The sequence below is a fragment of the Stigmatopora argus genome, chromosome 5 (assembly GCF_051989625.1).
Source record: "Stigmatopora argus isolate UIUO_Sarg chromosome 5, RoL_Sarg_1.0, whole genome shotgun sequence".
In the NCBI taxonomy this organism is placed as follows: domain Eukaryota; kingdom Metazoa; phylum Chordata; class Actinopteri; order Syngnathiformes; family Syngnathidae; genus Stigmatopora; species Stigmatopora argus.
In genome coordinates, this window is record NC_135391.1 from 10,153,224 (window position 1) to 10,172,650 (window position 19,427).

General features: G+C 39.9%; 2 protein-coding genes across 10 annotated transcripts in view; both read right to left on the reverse strand.

Moving 5' to 3' along the window:
• Positions 1–4,940: 4,940 nt before the first annotated feature.
• LOC144074855 (transcription factor Atoh1-like) lies at positions 4,941–6,803 on the reverse strand. The gene is made up of 2 exons (XM_077601496.1): positions 6,632–6,803; positions 4,941–5,918 (listed from the first exon to the last, which is right to left on the reverse strand). Exons 1-2 carry the CDS (start codon positions 6,801–6,803, stop codon positions 5,215–5,217), a joined length of 876 nt encoding a protein of 291 aa, XP_077457622.1. The 3' UTR covers positions 4,941–5,214.
• A 4,258-nt stretch (positions 6,804–11,061) lies between these two features.
• grid2 (glutamate receptor, ionotropic, delta 2) overlaps positions 11,062–19,427 on the reverse strand; it is a 250,138-nt gene continuing 241,772 nt past the window's right edge. For 3 of the 9 annotated variants that reach the window (XM_077601423.1, XM_077601419.1, XM_077601424.1), the window contains one exon: positions 11,062–13,933. In XM_077601423.1, coding sequence (XP_077457549.1) covers positions 13,472–13,933 — 462 coding nt within the window. In that variant the 3' untranslated portion in view covers positions 11,062–13,471. Of the gene's footprint in view, positions 16,941–19,427 lie in introns of all 9 variants that reach the window. The other 6 variants (XM_077601420.1, XR_013300387.1, XR_013300389.1 and 3 more) reach the window with 6 other exon arrangements.

The following is a 19,427-nucleotide window of genomic DNA, read 5'->3' on the forward strand; positions in this document are numbered from 1 at the left end:
TGTTGGAACCCTTGTACGTTTGCTTTGAAGGTGGGCCGCACAAAGAGCTGAAGCCCTGCCAGAACAAAGAGCTGGGCGACCCTGCTTCGCCCACAGACATCTTTCATGGAAGGAACCGTGCAGATAAAACGATCCTCTTCCTTCCATGGGTCTCTTGTCATTGTAGAAACCACAGGAAGTACAATGTCAAAATAGTTTAACACCTACTCTTTAGAAGACGTAAAGCCATTAGCCTTGGGACACTCTTACAACAATACAAGACTTCCTTTGTGATATTTGTTGAAGTTTGATACTCCTATCACTTAAAGAAATTATTGTAAGCAACTTGTGTTACGCAACAACCAGATTCATGAACGATTTTTATGGTGATTCAGACTGACAAGGAAATGCTGTTGTTGTGGAAAAGACCTAACTTTCAAATTCAAATGAATGACAAACAGGCGCAAGCTTGGGCAACAAAATGATTAAATCTTCCTTGTTGCTACTGCTATTAATTAACAGAATAACGAGGCACTACAGTGATTTTTCAAAATATTGGACTTTTTTAAATGCTTAAATTAAGTCAAAATGAAAATGTGGGTGGGTCAGTAGCGTAAATAAATATCTCTAATGCTCGCTAATCATTAAAAATTTCAATCATGATTCATCACATGTGGTGCATAGTTGTATTCTGATTAATATGTTTTGGGGGTTTTAAATGCAAAAGTGATTGTATATTTTACAATAACTTTAAAGGTGAGCATTGTTTGTCACTCATTCACTGCCATTTTACAGCATTGACATCAAATCCATTTCACCTGGGAAGGCTGGCATTGAATACTCATTGTTCACTGTAATTGAAGGCAACAGATTTCCAATTAGATCTTGACGTCTATCGCTATCACTGGCAACCACTGAGTTGATACCCAAAAAATATATTTTAAAAACCTGATCTTTAAAGACCTAAGAAAAAATATGGACACCCCTGGACTAGATTAAATTCTATTGGTTTCTAATTATGGAATTAGGTTGGGTTATTGGCTTTGGCCCAACTGATTGCCATGCGTTAGACATTATATTTGTGTAGCTCTGCATGAAAAATACATCACAACTTACAACAATTGCAGGGGGATTAAATATGGCAAAGTCGGTTTATACATAGAATCTAACTTGATCAGGCACGAACTAGAAAATGTGAAATGATGGGCCATTTTCACCATGCCGCAGTAGTCTCACACTACATTGACAGCGTACATCATTAACAATTAATAGCCTCATAACTTGCCACTTGTTGTTATCCGACAGGTGCTCAGTACCTCACAGCTGCACTGTGTGTGATCGCTATGGGTGACGCCGCACAACATACAGTAATACTGGGTTACTGTTGCTAATTAGAGGTGAGACTGCAAGGGTCTTTTGAAGCCAGGGTGCCCTCCGGTGACCTATACAACTAGTTAAAAAGACATGAACCGAAAGCACATTTACAATGTAGGAACATATGACCAGATGAAATAAGCCTCTCTCTAGTAAATGGCCACTTAAGTGGCATTTCGGTCACATCACAATGGAATTTGGCACAAATTTTAGGTTTCAGGGCTACCAAAAAGTTCCATATTGTTTTCCCCCTTATTGTCACAATTTCACCCGCACGACGGCCTCACACTCACCCGCTCCCCTGTTGGACAGCAGATGGAGACTGTGGCCCAGTTCTGCCTTTTGTCCTAGGTCCCCAGAGAGAGACCTCATGGATGTGGCTTTCTTGGACAAGCACACTACTTGCTCCACTCCTGTGAGGCCGTCTTTCATTCTTTCTTTCTTTTCTCGATAAAAGGCAGGCGGTGGAATGTGTACATTGTGAATATATGTATTGAAATGAGGACAAGTTGAACACAAGCCTCTCAACTGGAGGCCTGATCAGTCACTTAGTGAGGCCTTTTGCTTGGTTGGGTATGAAAATATGTACATTGCTCATTAGAACGATGCTTTAAAGCGACAGTAACTCTGAACAATGGAAAAGGACTAACAATAGAAAGCACGTGTCAAGCTGAAAGATAGCTTGGTCAACAACAAATGCGGCAAAATAAGTTTGCCTTTTACAGCAGTGTGTTTCTGGTGTGCAGCATTAGATGTCTTATTTTTCATAACATGAATAATACATGCGTTTGTAACTTCTACCTGCAACAGGGTCACACCTGTTGCTCCCATTCTACAATATGTTATAAAGTTACGCTTCACTGCTTAAATTTTTAAAAGATATTCCAGTTTTGTTTACCTGGATTTAAGTGGAGGAGGTATAAAACAAAAATATTGTTCGACTGATCCAGCTTCATCCTTCACCATACTTAGCTAAAATATGGAAATAGCGAATTCTACCTATATCTATCTGTCTGTATTGTCCAATAAAACTAATCTATCTATAAATGTTCGCCCCCAACATTCACACAAACTACAATTTTCTCTGTTCTAAAAAAAGAGCAACTTCATGCATTTACATACCATTGCAATCAAAAATATTGTTTTAAATTGCACACCCAATCTGTCTGAAGAGTAATCAATATAAAAGAAACAAAAGTTAAGGTGGAAAAATATTCATTATAATATATTATATATAATATAATAAAATATGAAAAGTAATTGAAATTGGGTGCTGCAATGCAACAATAATGTAACTTACAATAATTGAAAACTTTATTTTCCACTAAATAATAAAAATGAATTTTAGCAGTGGCCGGCCAGATGACATTATATTTATTTTAGGTAATATAGTAGTTATTTAATTACAAGTGACTGTTAATACAGGACGGTTGATACATGTGTGCACTTATTCCCATGTAAACAATAACACATTGTTGATTATTATTATTATTATTTTTGTTTTGTTTCCAACAACATCCATGCCACTCCTCTCATTGATTATAACCATATAAACTACATCACATCATCGTTTAATAATTAAACAAGAAGAGGCCATGGTTCGGGTGTTGCGATGTGATTGGCTGGCTGTTCAAAATGCATGAATAATTTCTTTTGTGTGTGTGTGTGTGTGTGTGTGTGTGTGAGTGTGAGTGTGTGTGAGTGTGTGTGAGTGTGTGTGAGTGTGTGTGAGTGTGTGTGAGTGTGTGTGTGAGTGTGTGTGTGTGTGTGTGTGAGTGAGTGAGTGAGTGTGTGTGTGTGTGTGTGTGTGTGTGTGTGTGTGTGTGAGTGTGTGTGTGTGTGTGTGTGTGTGTGTGTTGTTACCCCGCAGAAACTTTGTGATGAGTTGTAAAGATGGAGAAAACAATCGGATGGACGGATGGAAGAGGGGGGAGAGGCAAGAGATGCGTGCATCCGTACGCCCACGTGTTTGTCTGTAGAGAGAACCCACACAACAAACGTGTAATACATGCCCGCGCGCGTACATGTGTCCTCGGGGAGGCGAGCGCTCACCAGCTGACAGCGTGCAAACTCCCACTCGGGGGGCCATCCAACACCTCGGCGCATGCACGGACAAAAGCCGGCAGACAGGAAAGCACGCTCCACGCCGAGACTGGTTCGAACGAGGCAGGTCTTCATGGCACTAGATAAGAAAAATATATATTTAAAAAATGAACACATGAATAAGTGCATTTTAAAAAGAAATTAAAGGAATACCAAAATAAATTAACTGAAAGCAACAGCGTGACATATTTGCTTTTTCAAGCCCCCTCAACACACACCCCTGCACACACAACATATGGTGATCGAGCACGTGTGATGTTTGTTTATTGTAAATGGACCAAGAGAGATCAGATGTTGAATGTACCGTTAAAACTAATGGAATAGAGATGCCCTTTGGGAACCATATATACACTACATGTATTATCTCTTGGGCCTCTTACAGAGAATAAAGCATTGTCAACACAATAAACCCGAATACACAGTGGAAGGAAATTCGATTGATTTATAAAGCATTTAGAAACTTGGTAAATAAATAAATAATTACATGGACTATTGGAGAGCATCAATAAAACAAGGCCAGGGAACATGTTTAATTTTTACTTTGAGACTAAAACCACAGATTTTAATTTCACAAAAAAATGAAGTGTACAATTTTAAATGTTAAAACTAATGTAAAAAGGTGAAGACAAAATATGTTGGACATAGAGCTTTAAGGGTCTTTTTTACCCGTTGTTCATTAAAACAAACTTTCTTTGGAAGAGTTGCACCATGGTGCCAGTTTAATTCGATTCTATTAAAAAAAATACAATCCTGTACAATGCTAGCATTCAAAGACATATTGCTACTAACTTCACGCACGTTATTTTTTGCATTAAAGAATGAAAACAATTCTACAACAAAAGAGAATGTTCAAATTTAGTTTTACGAATTCTGTAGTTTTAAGTAAACAATATCTATAATATGATAGCATGTTATATATATATATATAACATGCTATCATATTATAGATATTGTTTACTTATATATATATATATATATATATATATATATATATATATATATATATATATATATATATATATATATATATATATGAAAACATACTATCATATTATAGACATTGTTTACATTGTACTGGCTGTAAAGGGAACATGTATAAAAAAATAATTAACACAGAATTCATTAAGCAAATTAAAAGCAAAGACATCTTTTCCATTTTTATTTTTATTAATTTCCAAAATCACATAAACAATAAGTGGCAAAATTATAACTTTGTATATTTATATATATAAATATATATATATAAACAATAACAAATCAGGAAGAAAGCAATAAATATACATGTCAGTTAATCTCATCCAGTGAAAGCAAAAAGACACCTATACAAAATGAGCCAAGTTAAAAAAAAAGGCTGCAATGATAGCTACATTAAAGGCTCTATGGGTAGAATTGGCAGTACTATGCTACAAGCAAGCAAAGATATATTTTGTTGTTGTGTGGAATTAAGTCATTTGACAAGCCCTTGGCTCACAGGCTACGCATTATTACATTATTAAAGTGCACATGGTGAACTTTTAAAGTTGCAAAACAAAAGTCATGATCCTAAACATGATGAAAATACAAATTAGTGGAAGACGGGTCAGGTTTTTGTGGGGGTTGAAGAGAAATGGCGTTGAGACCTGGCAACCTCAAATTGGCATGAACCAAATTATGTCACATAGGAATTATTGTTAAAAATGTTTGAAGAAAAATTTGGTTGACACTGCAGGGTCTTCTTATGTGGTGGTAATATACTGTATCTATTTTCTGATTCAGATTTTAGAAAGACGCTGCGTGGATCTCGTCCTCCTCCACTATCATCTCATCTGAGTCACTAAAATGGGACTGTGGGGAAAATTCGCCATCGCTGCGGGGTGAGTCAACTGGTCCCTCAGCGCCTGTCGCCGCAGGGGAGCCCATGTTGTCTTCCACCTGTAAGGTGGGGAAAGAGGGTTCGTCGAAGGCGGCTCGCAGCGATATGGCATCGATATGCGCGGCCAGCTGACCCTCAGCACAATGGATCCTTGGCTGGGGGGGCGATCGTGGAACCCCGCAGTCGAATCCCGCTGTGGGTGCAGGCATGGGGTCGCTATTTGATGGGTTGGAGGTGGACGACGACGGAGGCTCTTCCAGGAGCTCCGAAAGGGCGTTGATGTAAATCTGCGCCATTTGCAGCGTCTCGTACTTGGACAGCTTCTTGTCATTGTCCAGCGCCGGAATAACATTGCGGAGGGCGTCAAAGGCGTGGTTCAGGCCATGCATGCGTCGTCGCTCCCGGGCGTTAGCGGCGACGCGCCTTTGCCGCTGCACGCCATTGCCGGCCTTGCTGGACGGTGCCCTCTGTCGGGTGGACGCATCCTGCTCGACCCCGGTGACCACCAGGCCCTTAAGGCGGCACAAGTCCCGGACTTTGAGCGAGCCGTTACCCGATTTTCGCAAACTGGGAGGGCTGACTTGACCCACAGAGCCCGGCGAGTCACTCTCTGAAACAGGAAAATGACATTCGTTAATAATCACATTGGGATGACTTCAACTACAGTAATTGTGTGGCGTTTTCCGACCGCAGTGAAGTACATGTCAAATAAAGACTACATGGGTGACAATCTCACTAAAAGCACTTAATTTTTACCAATTTAATCCCACTCACTGGAATTCCTAGTCAAATCATTACAACTCAATTAACTTCTTCCTTGTCTCTCTATTTGTAAATTTTCCATTTCATGGAACTATCCATGGCCAGTTTAGATCATTTTGTAAGTGTTCTGTCACACTAAATGAAAGTTTTGCATAACTCCAAATTGGTATGGAACATTGCACTTGAATTTCAAGGAATATCCAATTCCTCGGAAAGCACCATCCAGCCTAGTCTTAATTGTCTAATTTTCTAGCTTCCAGGGACTTCTGATTTTCCTAATTTTCTCAATAGGACTCACAAATGTAATTTCCAAACTTCATTTCACAAAATGAGCCCAATAAACTTTTAACCTTACGCCTGAATTTCCAATTTTCCACGCACCGCACAAACACCCAAACACACCTTGCTTCGTGTAAAGATGAGTTTCTAAAACTTAATAACTGTGCCTCATCAATTATTTCAAGATGCTATCTTAACTTTTCCTTCTCAAATATGAATCCCACTTGCAAATGAGCCGTAGGAAAAAAATGCATAAATGTACAGACATTGAAAATATCTCACCATTATAAGAGCCGGTGCTGGAGTAGGGGGAATGTTCCAGGTAATCCGTCGAAGAGTCGCGTGTATCGCAGGCGGCCGAAGTCTGCCCCGGAGCGAGCCAGTCGCGTGGGTCACTTTCACAGCTCGCCCCCTTTGCGCCCTGACACCAGTCTGCCACGCTTAGGACGTCCATGTTTCCCTCCCACGCGGCGCAAATAATTCCGTCAGGTGCTTGTGGTCTTAAAAACGAACGCTTTGGCTTGTTTTTGGCTGCGTGAGGAGGACCGCGGGTCGCGTGTCTCTGGTGTCTGGAGACGCGGCGTCCGCTTAAAAGGTGGCACGCGTCTCGCAGCCCCCCTCCCCGCTCAGGTCGCGTGTAGTCGACCAATAAGAAGATGAGAAAACGAACAAGGGGGAGAGAATGACCAAAGGAGACGTTCAACACCCCCATCGCAAAGTTAGGCGGTGTATAAAATCATTATCAAAGTTTTTTGCCCCCCTTTTGTAGCAAAGAAGTTGACCTCCCACCCCCATCCAATAAATACACACGTGCACGGTGAATCGTGTCATGTGCCAGCATGAAGGGAATGGATGCAATAAATAAAACAACTTTTTGAACTTTTGCATGTCTGCAACCTTTTGTCGTTTTATACAAAAGTGCACAATACAATGCCGGCTTTTAACAAGACGATGATTAGATGTGTTGTTTGATTGATTGATTCATTTCCTGAACTGCGTATCCTTACAAGGGCCGTGGGGTGTGCTGGGGCCTATTCTAGCTATGATGTTTGAGGAAACCGGAGTACCCGGAGAAAACCCACGCAAGCCGAGGGAAAACATGCAAACTCCACACAGTGAGGACCACCCTGCGATCGAACCCTCAACGCCAGAACTGTGAGGGCGACGCCCTAAACACTGTATTGATTTGCCTGTATTGATTCATCTCGCTTAGAAATTTTTAACAGCTAGGTAAAGGTTTTCCAAAGTCATTGGCAAGACAAAATATAACCCCAAATGTGTGGAAATCCACATGGGACACATTGAAATTTTTTATACAAATATGCATAGACTCAGACATAGACTCATTCAGATAACTTATTTGTTAATACATTTTTTAAAAAAAACAGCTAATTGTAACATGCATATGGCCAGCAGTGGTTTCATGTGCATATGAAGTTGAATTTGAAAAAGGATCAGCGACAAAAGGTCAACAGGTTTATGTAAAAAAAAACAGAGTAAGCCAAGAGTAGGAAACAAGTCCAAAACAACCCAAGCCAATTTCCTACAAAACACAGAGACAAGACAACACAAGAATAGGAAGAAGAAAATCAAACACAAACAAACAAACCAAATATGCATCTAGCGAAGAATAGCAGAAAACGGCACAAGATTTCAATTTGGCAATGGCAACTAGCAAGGAAATATACCAAGAACCTGCGAAATGTTGCTAAAATGGTGAGACCAAAGTAATAATAAAAATAGATCTGATACTGCAATTGTACCAATGGATATTGTGATTCACGTGTTACGAAGTTTGGAAAGGTGTTCCAATGTCACAGAGTTTGACTATGATAAATACAATTTTTAAACTAACACGTGGGATGTGTGATGCAGAGGGCACACAAACACTTCCTGAGTCTTGCACACACTCTCTCTTTCTATCTCCATTCGGCCACCGTCTCCAATTTCACTCTGCTTTTGTCGCACAGGTCTTTTGATCCCAGCCTCGGAACGCCCAGCGAGGCTGTACAGAATGCTTCGGAAACACGAGCTAGGTTTAATGACACACGTGTGTTATAACCGGTGATGGTGCAAATCAATGTAATCGTCACATTGAAGAAGGAAACAGTGTAAATGAGCGATCAAAGGACCAAACTTTAAAGTGCAATGGGATCAGTCGTGCATCTACTAATACCGTGTTATTTAGCCTAAGTGTAGCACGCTCAATTAAGGATGTTGAATACAGTACCATTGTGATTACTGACCACTGTGCCTTGGCAGTTATTTACTAAAAACACTGTATCAACCTTTGCAGAGAAACATCTGAACAACTCAATGCTCTTTCTTCTGAAAGAAAGAGTAATTCACTTTTCTGCCCACCTGTTGCCATTCATTTAGTGAAATATGTTCAATTAAATAAACTTGCAAGATCATCCTCAAAGTATTGAACTGATTGCAACGTGACTTTGGATCCCCTCTCATCTGAGCAAGTAAAATCACCACAATCAATATCCCTGACTAAATAAGTGAGTAATTACAGCCACACCCTAAAAAGTCTGAATGACTATAAAATCAGCAAAGGTAAATTTTTTGAAATCCCCAGACAGTTTAATATCATTTAAAAATTCACTTTGCAGCTTTACCTTTAAAATAAGCAGAGCTGAAAATGTTTTATCACTTACCTCCACACAATAAATACTTTTTCTAACAAACCAGGCTAAATTTTGGCCCGACGATAAGTGAGAAATTGTACCCATAGCCACTACTGGACAGGGCTCTGATGTTATGCAATAAAAAGAGAAGAAAGATTCATTTGTGAAATACAATGGGATTAGATGAGTTAAGACAAATGTATTTGTATAGCACTGGCCAACGCGGCCAAAGTGGTTTACATAACAAGAAAATTCAAATTATAAAATAAAAAGGAATTAAGTCACATTTATATTAAGACAATCAAGAACAGACTATTGAAACAGGAAATAGAAATTAAAACACAAATAAATGGATGAAAAGCAAAAGTCAATTGTGGAATTGAATAATCACTGCAGGTATGAATGGGCTAACCAACAGCATTTTTAGTCCTGATTTAATAACGCTAACTGTTTGAACACACCTCAGCTCTTCAAAAGGTGACGGAGACATTACCTAAACAGACTTGCCAGTCAACAGTAGTAAACAAGAACACAAACAACCCTCAGCATTCGCAATCGCACCCATGCATGTTTTGGGATGTGGGAGGCAAATAGAGTAGATACCTGGAAAAAAAAAAACCCAGACGGGCTCAGAGATAGAACGCAAACCCTGGGATTGAAGCCTTGATTTCAAAACTGTGATGTGACATGCTGACCACAAATATGCAATATTATATCCATATTTATGCAAACCTGCTCTATTAAGATTGTGAAACAGTGCAATAGCTGATGAATGTGACTTAGTAAACCCAAATGGACATGCAATGCATATATACCTGTTCCAAGCAACAGGGTTCCAACCCTCTACTTTTTATTCATGCATCCATCACAAGGGGCGTCGGTCTGGCGCCGAGCGTTCGCCCCCTCTCTCCACCTACACGCCCCCTGTCCAATGGGGCCGGACTGAGCTCCTGAGGCTACCGACAGGTTGGATATTGTAGCCGGCCATTATTAAAGTGTCGCGGTCACAATGGAGACTCTATGTTCTATTGGTCATGCCTGTGGGGGGTGCCTCGTCTTTAGAAGGGGATGAGAGAAGTGTTGGGGGGGAGCATCCCTCATTCCAGCACTGGGGAGAAGAGTCTGCATGCTGCTGCTCCTCATGCTCGTCTCCGGGGAGACCGCAACGTGACAGGCACGCGGCTGGAGTGAGGAGGCGCACGAGAGGAACCTCAAACCTGCCTTGTGCTTATTGTAGTTCGGCCTTCAAGGGGCTGCACATCCACACAATACGCCCATGCGTTTGTCTGAATGAAAACGGGAGCTGTTTAACCATTTAACTCAATGATTAATTCATTTTACGTAACGCTTATCCTCACAAGGGTCGCAAGGGTGCTGGAGCCTATGCCAGCTCACTTTGGGGAGTAGGCGGGGGACACCCCTGAATTGCAAGGCACAAGGAAACTAACAACCATTCATGCTCACACTCATACCTAGGGACATTTTAGAGTGTAAAACCAGCCTACCATGCATTTTTTTTGGGTTGTGGGACAAAATTGCAGAACCCACAGAAAACCCATGCAGGTCAGGGAGAACATGCAAACTCCACCCAGAACGGTCTGAACCCATCGGGGATTGAAACCTTGATTTCCAAACTATGAGGCGGCCGTGCTAACCACTCTTACCATGGTCTGCCTTACCTAAATCAATAAGATCAAATATTCATAATGATAAAGCAGAATTGTAGTTCTCTTAAAAATAATTCCTCAAGTTTGAAAAGTACATTTAACTGTCACCTTAATAAATCCAGATTAAATGTAACTAAAATAAATGCAAACATTTTCATGTATTTTCTTCTTTTAAAATATGAGTATAGCTTTCAAGGAATAACATTTGAAAATATGAATTGTTTATACCTCTCTGTGTCAAAAAGTTTCCAGACCCCTGGTCTAAAATAAAACATCTATAGAACTTCATATACTTGCCTTTGCTGACATCTTGTGGTTCATCATCTCCTCAATCCAGTGCTGTAATACATATTCAAGCATTAAAGGGGACCAAATACAGACACCCTCATTATAAAAACGACATTAACAAACCCACTGTAGAAAACCAGTTTATTAGACAAATTATACACAGAAAGCGTTGCCACCTGTAACAGAGGCCCCAATTTGTTCAGATTTTTAATAATATGCAACACATACAACAAAATAGGCCTATCTTAAATACTGTACAACATATTTCCTTTTTTTGTTGTTGTAAATGTTATTTTGGAAAATTGCCAAGTAAAATATGTAGTTCTATATGAGAAATTAACATAGAAAATATCAACAAATGATGGCTAGAGTAAGTTTGTGCATGCTTCTTTTTCATGAAGGACTTTTTTTTTGTTATTTAGCCAGCAAAACCAACAGAACCCCCCCTCCAAAAAAAAAAAGAAAAAAGGACCAGCCACAACTACCCACGAAAAGGATATCAAATTCAACTGAAAATGGTTCAAGCAAAGGGGCATTTACATATTTATGTTACTCATGTAAAGCAGTTTCCCAAACTTGTCATCGGCACCCAAAATCTGTCAACTATTTATGTATTCAAATATTTTGTCTAGCCGACTGCAAAATATTTGAAATAGGTCTTAAGTCATTATTTATGTTGCAGTAAATTGAAATGATTGCTATTGCAATACATTTCAGGAGGAATACTCTTGGGTGCTGAATTGGCGAAAGTTTAAGAAGCGCTGTACGTAATAAGTGTTACAAAAAATAAAAACAGTGGCCTCTTCATGACAGTTTTCTTTTTGTATAACAAAAATAGCATTGGCATGTAAAATATACATTTTTTCCATTAATAATGTTTTTTATTTATACTAAATAAAACTCTTAGTAAATGTTTGCGTCCTATTTTGCCATTCATTAGCCATATTGCAGCCTAACATTATAAGAAATAAAACACCTAATAACATTTGCTCCTAAAACACTGTTGCTTGGACTGACTTCTCTATGCACAATGTTTTTAGTTAACTAAAAAAAATGCTCTAAACAATCATATCAATTAAGTGTCAGTGAAAACCAGGTGGTTTCCAATTGAACCCTCTCCCCTGAAATACTGTTCTGCATTTCCTCTTTCACAATTAAAATGCACCTTAACGGTGTTGTTGGAAATAATTGGCACTTTAAAATCAAGTTATAGAAAGAATACACTTTACATTAGAACAAGAGAAGATATTCTGAATTAATCTGCCATTTGGTGTTTTCTGCTAAATGAGGACATTTGTGGATGGAGTGGCAGTTGTGAAAGACTAAATTGGCGTATAAGGCCTGCTCTGAAAATGCTGTAGCGGTGGCATCTCCTCAACACAAAACCCATTGCACTACTCGTTGCTGATAAGAAATGGATTATCGAGTCAAAACAGAACCTTGGAGAATTATGCTTTACTACGCCATTGAAACGAAAGAAAAAAATGTAAGATTTGAATGACGTGTGACGCAAAAAACAGACTACAACACTCGTTTAAGTAGTTCAAACAAGTAGACAGCTTGGAAATATGTCTTTTTTTGTATTTACTGACCCAAACACATTCCACGTGTTAATTTCTTTTCTGAAAACAAACCTCATAAAAAGACATATAGTAAGCATTGAAATTCTTTCTATTAGATATATTATTTTGTTTTTTTTTCTCCTTCCCTATTACCTTTTTGAAGAGTCTGTCAAAAGATCTCACCATGAATTTGAAAAGCAGATAACACAGTAGGTACCATGAGGAAAAAATAAAATTAGGTCAGCTCCACATACAATCACTTACAGGTCTTTGGGCACTGGTACAGTGCAGTGGGATTCACATGGCGTCTTCAATGCGCATTCAAGAATGGACGTGTTGATTTTCAGGCTGACACATCAAAATGACCAAGTCATTTTTTTGCACAGCGTCATTCAAATGGACTCTCAAGGGAGTTTTGAAGGACATGAGGAAAGTTTTTGACTCCGTGCCCTTGTTCCCGACTTGGGTCCTCTTGATCCATTGTGTTGAGCTTATTTTAAGAGATGATGGGACATTTTGTAGTACTCCTAAGGATTGAGAGTGACTATAGATTGTTTAGACTTGTTGTTTTTGGGCTCGAGCACCACCAAAGTCTAGCTGGGGTAGCAGTAAAAGTGTTCAGATGTTTTTCAGGCAGGCAGCCTTCATGTTAGGGACCAAAAGATCAAACACACCCTCAAAAGAACACTGCCTCCTAACAATTACAAGATCACTACAAATAAAGCAAAAAATATCACTCTGTGGACCCTGTCCAATGTGCACCATTAGCTAGTGTCCGAGCAGAACCCCTGCACCTCCTGCCTCCTCATATAAAATTGAATCATCTAAGCAGAAATTGAAAACATAAAATTTCCTATGTACATAGATGTCTATGCGCCGAGTTTTGATCTTAGTAATGTTTGATTTACAACCCCATTAAGTTTGAACTCACCCCTATCGATCTTCTTACCAAATCATTCTCTAAACAATTACTTAAATGGATGTGCCTCTGTCTGGATCGTTGCCATAACCGAAGTTAGGTCCCGGACCCGTGGGCTGGTAGGGGATAGAGGACATTGTCTTAATGGGGCTGCGGAAGAAACCACCGTTGGGGGCCCTCTGCCTAAAAGGGCCGACCCCACTAGTTCGGTGGTCCTGGAGGATGCCTCCCGGACCGCCGCCGCCAAAGCCGGCGGAGAACCCGGCCACGGCTTTTGCGGACAGGTTGCGGCTGAGGGTCTGAATTTGTTCGGGGATGAAAGTGGTAGTGGTGATGTGCGTGTTGCGGAAGTCGCTTATCTGCTCGAGGGCTTGGCGGGCGGCGGGCAGTGCGTCCATGTCGAGGGGAGTCAGATCGACGGAAGAGGTGGAGAATTGCTTGTGGGGGCTTTCATCCTCTGTGCACAGGCTGTTAACCCGGCGGTGTAGGTGCTCCAAGTCGATCTCCTTATCGTCCTGTAGACGAAGAGGGGGACCAAGGGAAGGAGTAGGATGGAAAACAGAAAGCCGTGACAGTTGATGGTCCAAAAAGAGTAGATGAATGTAAATGGGAAGATTTTAAGAGATTTAAAGAAAATTTCCGAACAAACGGGGAGCATGTGAAGGCCAAAATGAAAGATTTGATCATGTAAATAATTGAGATGAGTTAAACGGAAATTGGTTGTTGAAAACGAGGAATCACAAAAAAAGACGAGGGTGGGATGTGTTCCAGGTGTCATCCATTTGACAAGTAAAAATGAATAACAACCATACCGACAGGAAATCGGCAAGAGGTGAGTAAGACACCATCGGCACGATGCCAATGTGGTTACAGAGGATGAGTATCCACATATGAAATCACAATCATTAGGTGTAGGATGAACATGACGTGGTGACCATGAGGGTTTAATGTCAAGAAGGAGAAAGGGAAGATGGAGGGAGGGATAACTGTGGTCAGGATACTGAGAAAAAAGAGAGAGCGTAACATACATACACTTCTACAAAGTCTCTAAAGGGAGTGCAGAACCTGGAATACTGGGTCAAAACACGCACTTTTGCTGCATGCTTTGCGATTCCAGCGTGAACACCAACTACATATATGTACACAGGTAAATCTTATTAAAATGATTCAAAGGCAGGAAATACTTAACACTGCTAACCACAACCACTTCATCTGAGAGTCCACATTGAGACCGACATCTCGTTTTCATGTGGATGCCTTTGAGTTTCACAAATTGCATCTAAATTTATTGATTAAGTGATTCATACAGTGGAACCTCCAATCAAACTCCCCAAAGTTGTGGAAGGAAAAAGATGACTTTACTAGTAATCAGAAATTGTCAACAATTCTTGAAAGACTTCAGCTAAGCGCATTTCCAGTTTTTTTTGACACCACCGATGTCTGAATAAATGAGTGTAATTCTCAAACTATAAACTGCCACCCTTTCCCTTTGCTTTGAACCGTTGGCTTGTAGTCTATTTATGCATTTGTCTAGGCTAATGAAGTACATTTCTTTTGGCATAAGGGTCTCATAAATACGACATGGAACGGTTGCAGTGTCTGTGGTGATAGTTTTCCTATTAAATTTGGTGGTTGGGATTTATAGTTACGTGTGCCTGATAGTAAAAGAATTAGTACACTAAGTGCATTATTTCTGAAGGATAAAAATGTTTTGAAATCAAAACAATTTAGCGTCAAAGCATTATGGGAAATGTGCTTGACTTTGGAGATTCCATTGCCACTCATACATAATGGCATCAATTATTTAAACTAAAACACTAAGAATATGCATCTATGTTCACATCGAAACAACCACAAGACCTAAGGATGGTGACACTCAACTGGGAGGTGTTTCATGCTCTTGTTGGACAGGCGGACTGGGTGGTGCAGGATGGCATAGTTCGTATCTAATGAGGTGAGGCATTTGTGAGCATGGGGGCTGGGAAAACAAGGGCTGCAGCGGAATACTTCAAGTTTTGTGAGGGGAGGGAGTAGAAAGTGTAATGTATTACATATTTTAAAGTGTCATTATCGACACAGAGAAAATATCGCAAAGGAGAACACGTGATGGGAGTTTTGGGGAAAAAGGTTGTATCAAAATATTTACTGACCGTGTTCTTGGGGTCAAGGGGGTTGAGTCGTACCATTTGACGCTCATGGACGAAGGAGACGAACTGTCACCCCACTGTTGCCATCTATGGAAGTGGCGGGGGAGTGTTTGGGGGTGGGGTTTTGCACTTTTTCCTGCCACTATCATACTCACATTGATCAATTAAAAGAAGGGCATGACAAAGGTGTGGAAAGATTTGTTAGGATAACAAAGTGAATGGGCGTAAAGGAAAAGAGTCAATCACAATCTGCCATCTGTGAGATAGGACATGGGAATACAATTAAGTTTAGGTGGCAAGGGACTGCAGTGAGGGTGAGTGAATGGGTTTTGCGGAAAGTTCTGAAGGTCCTGTCATAATCATATTGCACCTAGTACATAATCAACTATAACTCATCTTTAACATCTATCAGAAAGCAAAGGCATGACTTTGGTGATCAAGTATTATGTGTATAAGTATCGCATTGAACTTGCTCAGTATCGATGCAACACTATTAAATGTCGATTGATAGATAGCTTTCCCTTAAGGCAAAAAAGGGCTCATCACACACGGAGAGAGGAAAATGCAGTTTTTAACAACATGGACTCATTTCCATTAAATCAACTTTGTATGCTGTTCAGTCATTTGGGATGAGCCTTCAAGCATTATCAAACACGGTCTTTATGTTTTAGTGTATGTATAACCTTGGGGTGGGGGGTGCGGTGGTGAAGGTGGTCATCCGCATTTTGGGTGCGAGCTCGGAGGGGTTGTTGGGTTCGTAGGAATGTTGCACAATCAGCGCACAGGGAATGTCGCAGCATGCCGGGGGCTGGTAACGGGTGGAGGCAGGGGCCATGGCATTGGAAGTGTTTGAGGTCTGGTTCTGGGTCTGAGTGCTCAGTGCCATGGGGTGCTCATTTGGGTTGTGAGGGCAGATATTGGCAGCTTGCCTGGCAGATGGGCCATCTGCCAGCCTCTGGTTTGTTGTAGCAAGCGTAGAACGGGGAAAGTTCTGGTGTAGAAGGGTTTTGTTTGAATGCATTTTTTTGCATGCAAGTAGGGTAAGAAGATTTAACATAAAATAAAAAGTCAAACAAATGCAACAGAGCGACGACAGAAAGGGGATGGGGGACAGATGCGATCAAGCAGATGTCAGGATGATAAGGTGGCAAAGAGAAGTCAATAGGAGAAAAACAGACAGGTGGGGGTGAGCAAGAAGAGAGACACGGCAGTCAGTCAACGCACGCAGCCAAGCAGCTCGACCTGTGTCGTGTCCTCAGAGAGACATTCACACAGTCATTATATACCTGGAAAGGGGAGATGTTTAAATGGCATTTTCTATTGCTCTCTGTCTCTCTCCCCTTGCCCGCTACATCCCTCAACACAGAGTACTTATCTACAAAAACAAAACAAAAAAGGCAATATGAGAGCTTTGAGCCACACTTACACAGATCATTCCAAAGAGTTAGGATGAGCAAACAGGCAATTCCCATGTCAAATTTGTTTACCAATGTACCAAATAAGTATATGTGCTAAGAATGCCCATTTTGCTCATGTTAAATCTACATGGATCATATGAGATATCAGACATGGTCATCACCATTGATGTGAAAACTGTGAAAGAGCTTTGACAATAATATTTGAAAAGGCTAAGCTATAAAAGTTTAGTTGTATATTTTCCATTGCCAGAACTTCTCCATAAGAATTTCTCAAATACCTTAAAGGCCAATAATATAAAACAATAGTTTGGTTATGAATGACATGGGTGCTATATAAGGGAAAAAAATAAAAAGAAATAACACCATTTTTGTCACAAAACAATTTAGCAATAGTTTGAGGTTTATGATGATATTATTAATAATTCTGGAGAGAATACGGTTATTTTATAGAGCATAGTACAACTGCAATAAAACCAAAGTAGAAAATCAGTAAAAGGCATAATTGAGTCCGACCTAAGTGACCAAATACAACATTCATTCATTATCTATACCATTATTGCATAATTCCTTTGGGTAGCGTGATTCCACTCTGGACAGTACTGGCATTGAAACAGGAGTTTGGAACGTTCAGATTTTATAAAAATCACAAACAAACATAAGATCAAGTAATTGTTAAATTTGACCATTTCAAATTAATTACACCGAGTCATTGGCTGTTTTGTGTATTGTGTTGTATGCTCAATTGTTTGAGTCCTATGAGTAGCAAACACAAACAACCAAGATGCAGCTCCGTAAATGACAATGTTGGCCATTCCACACAGAACTAAATAGCACAGACATTTAAAAACACAGCATTGCAGCAGACAGTATGAATGTCAAAGGTATGTACAAGCATGTTTTAGAGAGAATGTTGAAGAGAAACTCAGCCAACACAACAGATTAGTAGATGCTTGATAGATGCAGATCATGTGTGCGCCATGTATAATAGGGGATGGGTTTTGTTTAGGCGCATAAGGTTTCATTGAGTGTATTCATTTGCTAGGATGAGTATGCAATAATGAGTTATTAAATGTACAACAAACCTGAATGTCACATTTAGGTCTCGGAGCAAGCCAAGGATTCCTGAATGTTTATTGCATAGTTGGCATATGTTTCAGCCTTCATTTGATCAACACAAGTTGAAATGATTGAGGAGGTGAGGCAGCCATGGTGTGTGTATGTGTGTGTGTGTGACAGGCAACTGTTCTTACTTACACTGGGAAATATATGAAGTGATGGGCAATACCAGAGGACGATTTTCACACAATTAACATGTCGGCTAATAAGATAAAAACATTATAGCAGTAGTTTTGAGTTTCTACTAAAAAGCTACTCAGGTTTTCTTGGGATTAACCAGATGTCACACACTAAAAAGTATATTGACCTCCAATTAATTACAATCAATTTAATTACATTAAATTACAATTCAAACGACATTTATTTAACCAAAATAAGGAAAAATATCTGTACTTAGATTAAAATTCAGCTGCAAAGCATTAATGTGCATGATAAATTCAGCACAGTGGCATTCTCATGCAAAGAGTGCACTTTCTGCTCCAATATACTTTACTAATGCAGCCTTGCCCACACATAAAGAATGGGGAAACAAGACATTTCTGTTTAATGTGAAGCTAGAAGGAAAAAAAAACACATCCGGAGATGGCCAGGGATTGTGAGCGCAAGTAGCCCATTCATTTATTATGGTTGTGGGAGGCCAATGAGTTATTCATTATCCTTGTGCCAATTAAACCTTAGGATTAAAGCTGATATTAAAGAAACAAAACTCCACTGGCCAAATTTTATGCAAGCGTTCCTTGGGAGATAAAATACAATGTGTGATATATCCATCAAGCTGCGTTCAAGCAGAATTAGATGTGCCTGAATTAAAGTGAAACCAGTATTAATTACATTTGAAGGGTGGCTCGCATGTATGATGATTTGATAATCCTTGAAATATTAGCAGTAATCGAAAATGCTAAACTGGTCCTTTGCATTTTCAAGTTACCGTGACAAGTAATCGATTTCAGAATCATCTGAAAACGTAATGAATGGGTCAAGGCAACAGCAGGTTGGAGTGCAAATGTCAGGGGTCAACTATCAAAAACAAGCATGGTTGACTAAGTCAAATCAATGTTATGGCAACCCCAAATATCAAACCCATTGAACGCCATACTCAAACACTTGAATGTCAGCTTTCTCTCATTGTCCTGACAGACGCAATGTTACGGGGGAAGAAATCATAAAATAAATAAATAATAATGGTTTTACTTTGTGTGTGACCACAATGAAAAAAAAACTTGGCCTATATTGCAATCAAAGAGTCTGCCACCACTGACAATCCCTGCTGTCCATCCTGTTCATGTTGCGACTTTCTCTTGTGCACAGTTGGGGACTGATTCTTCATT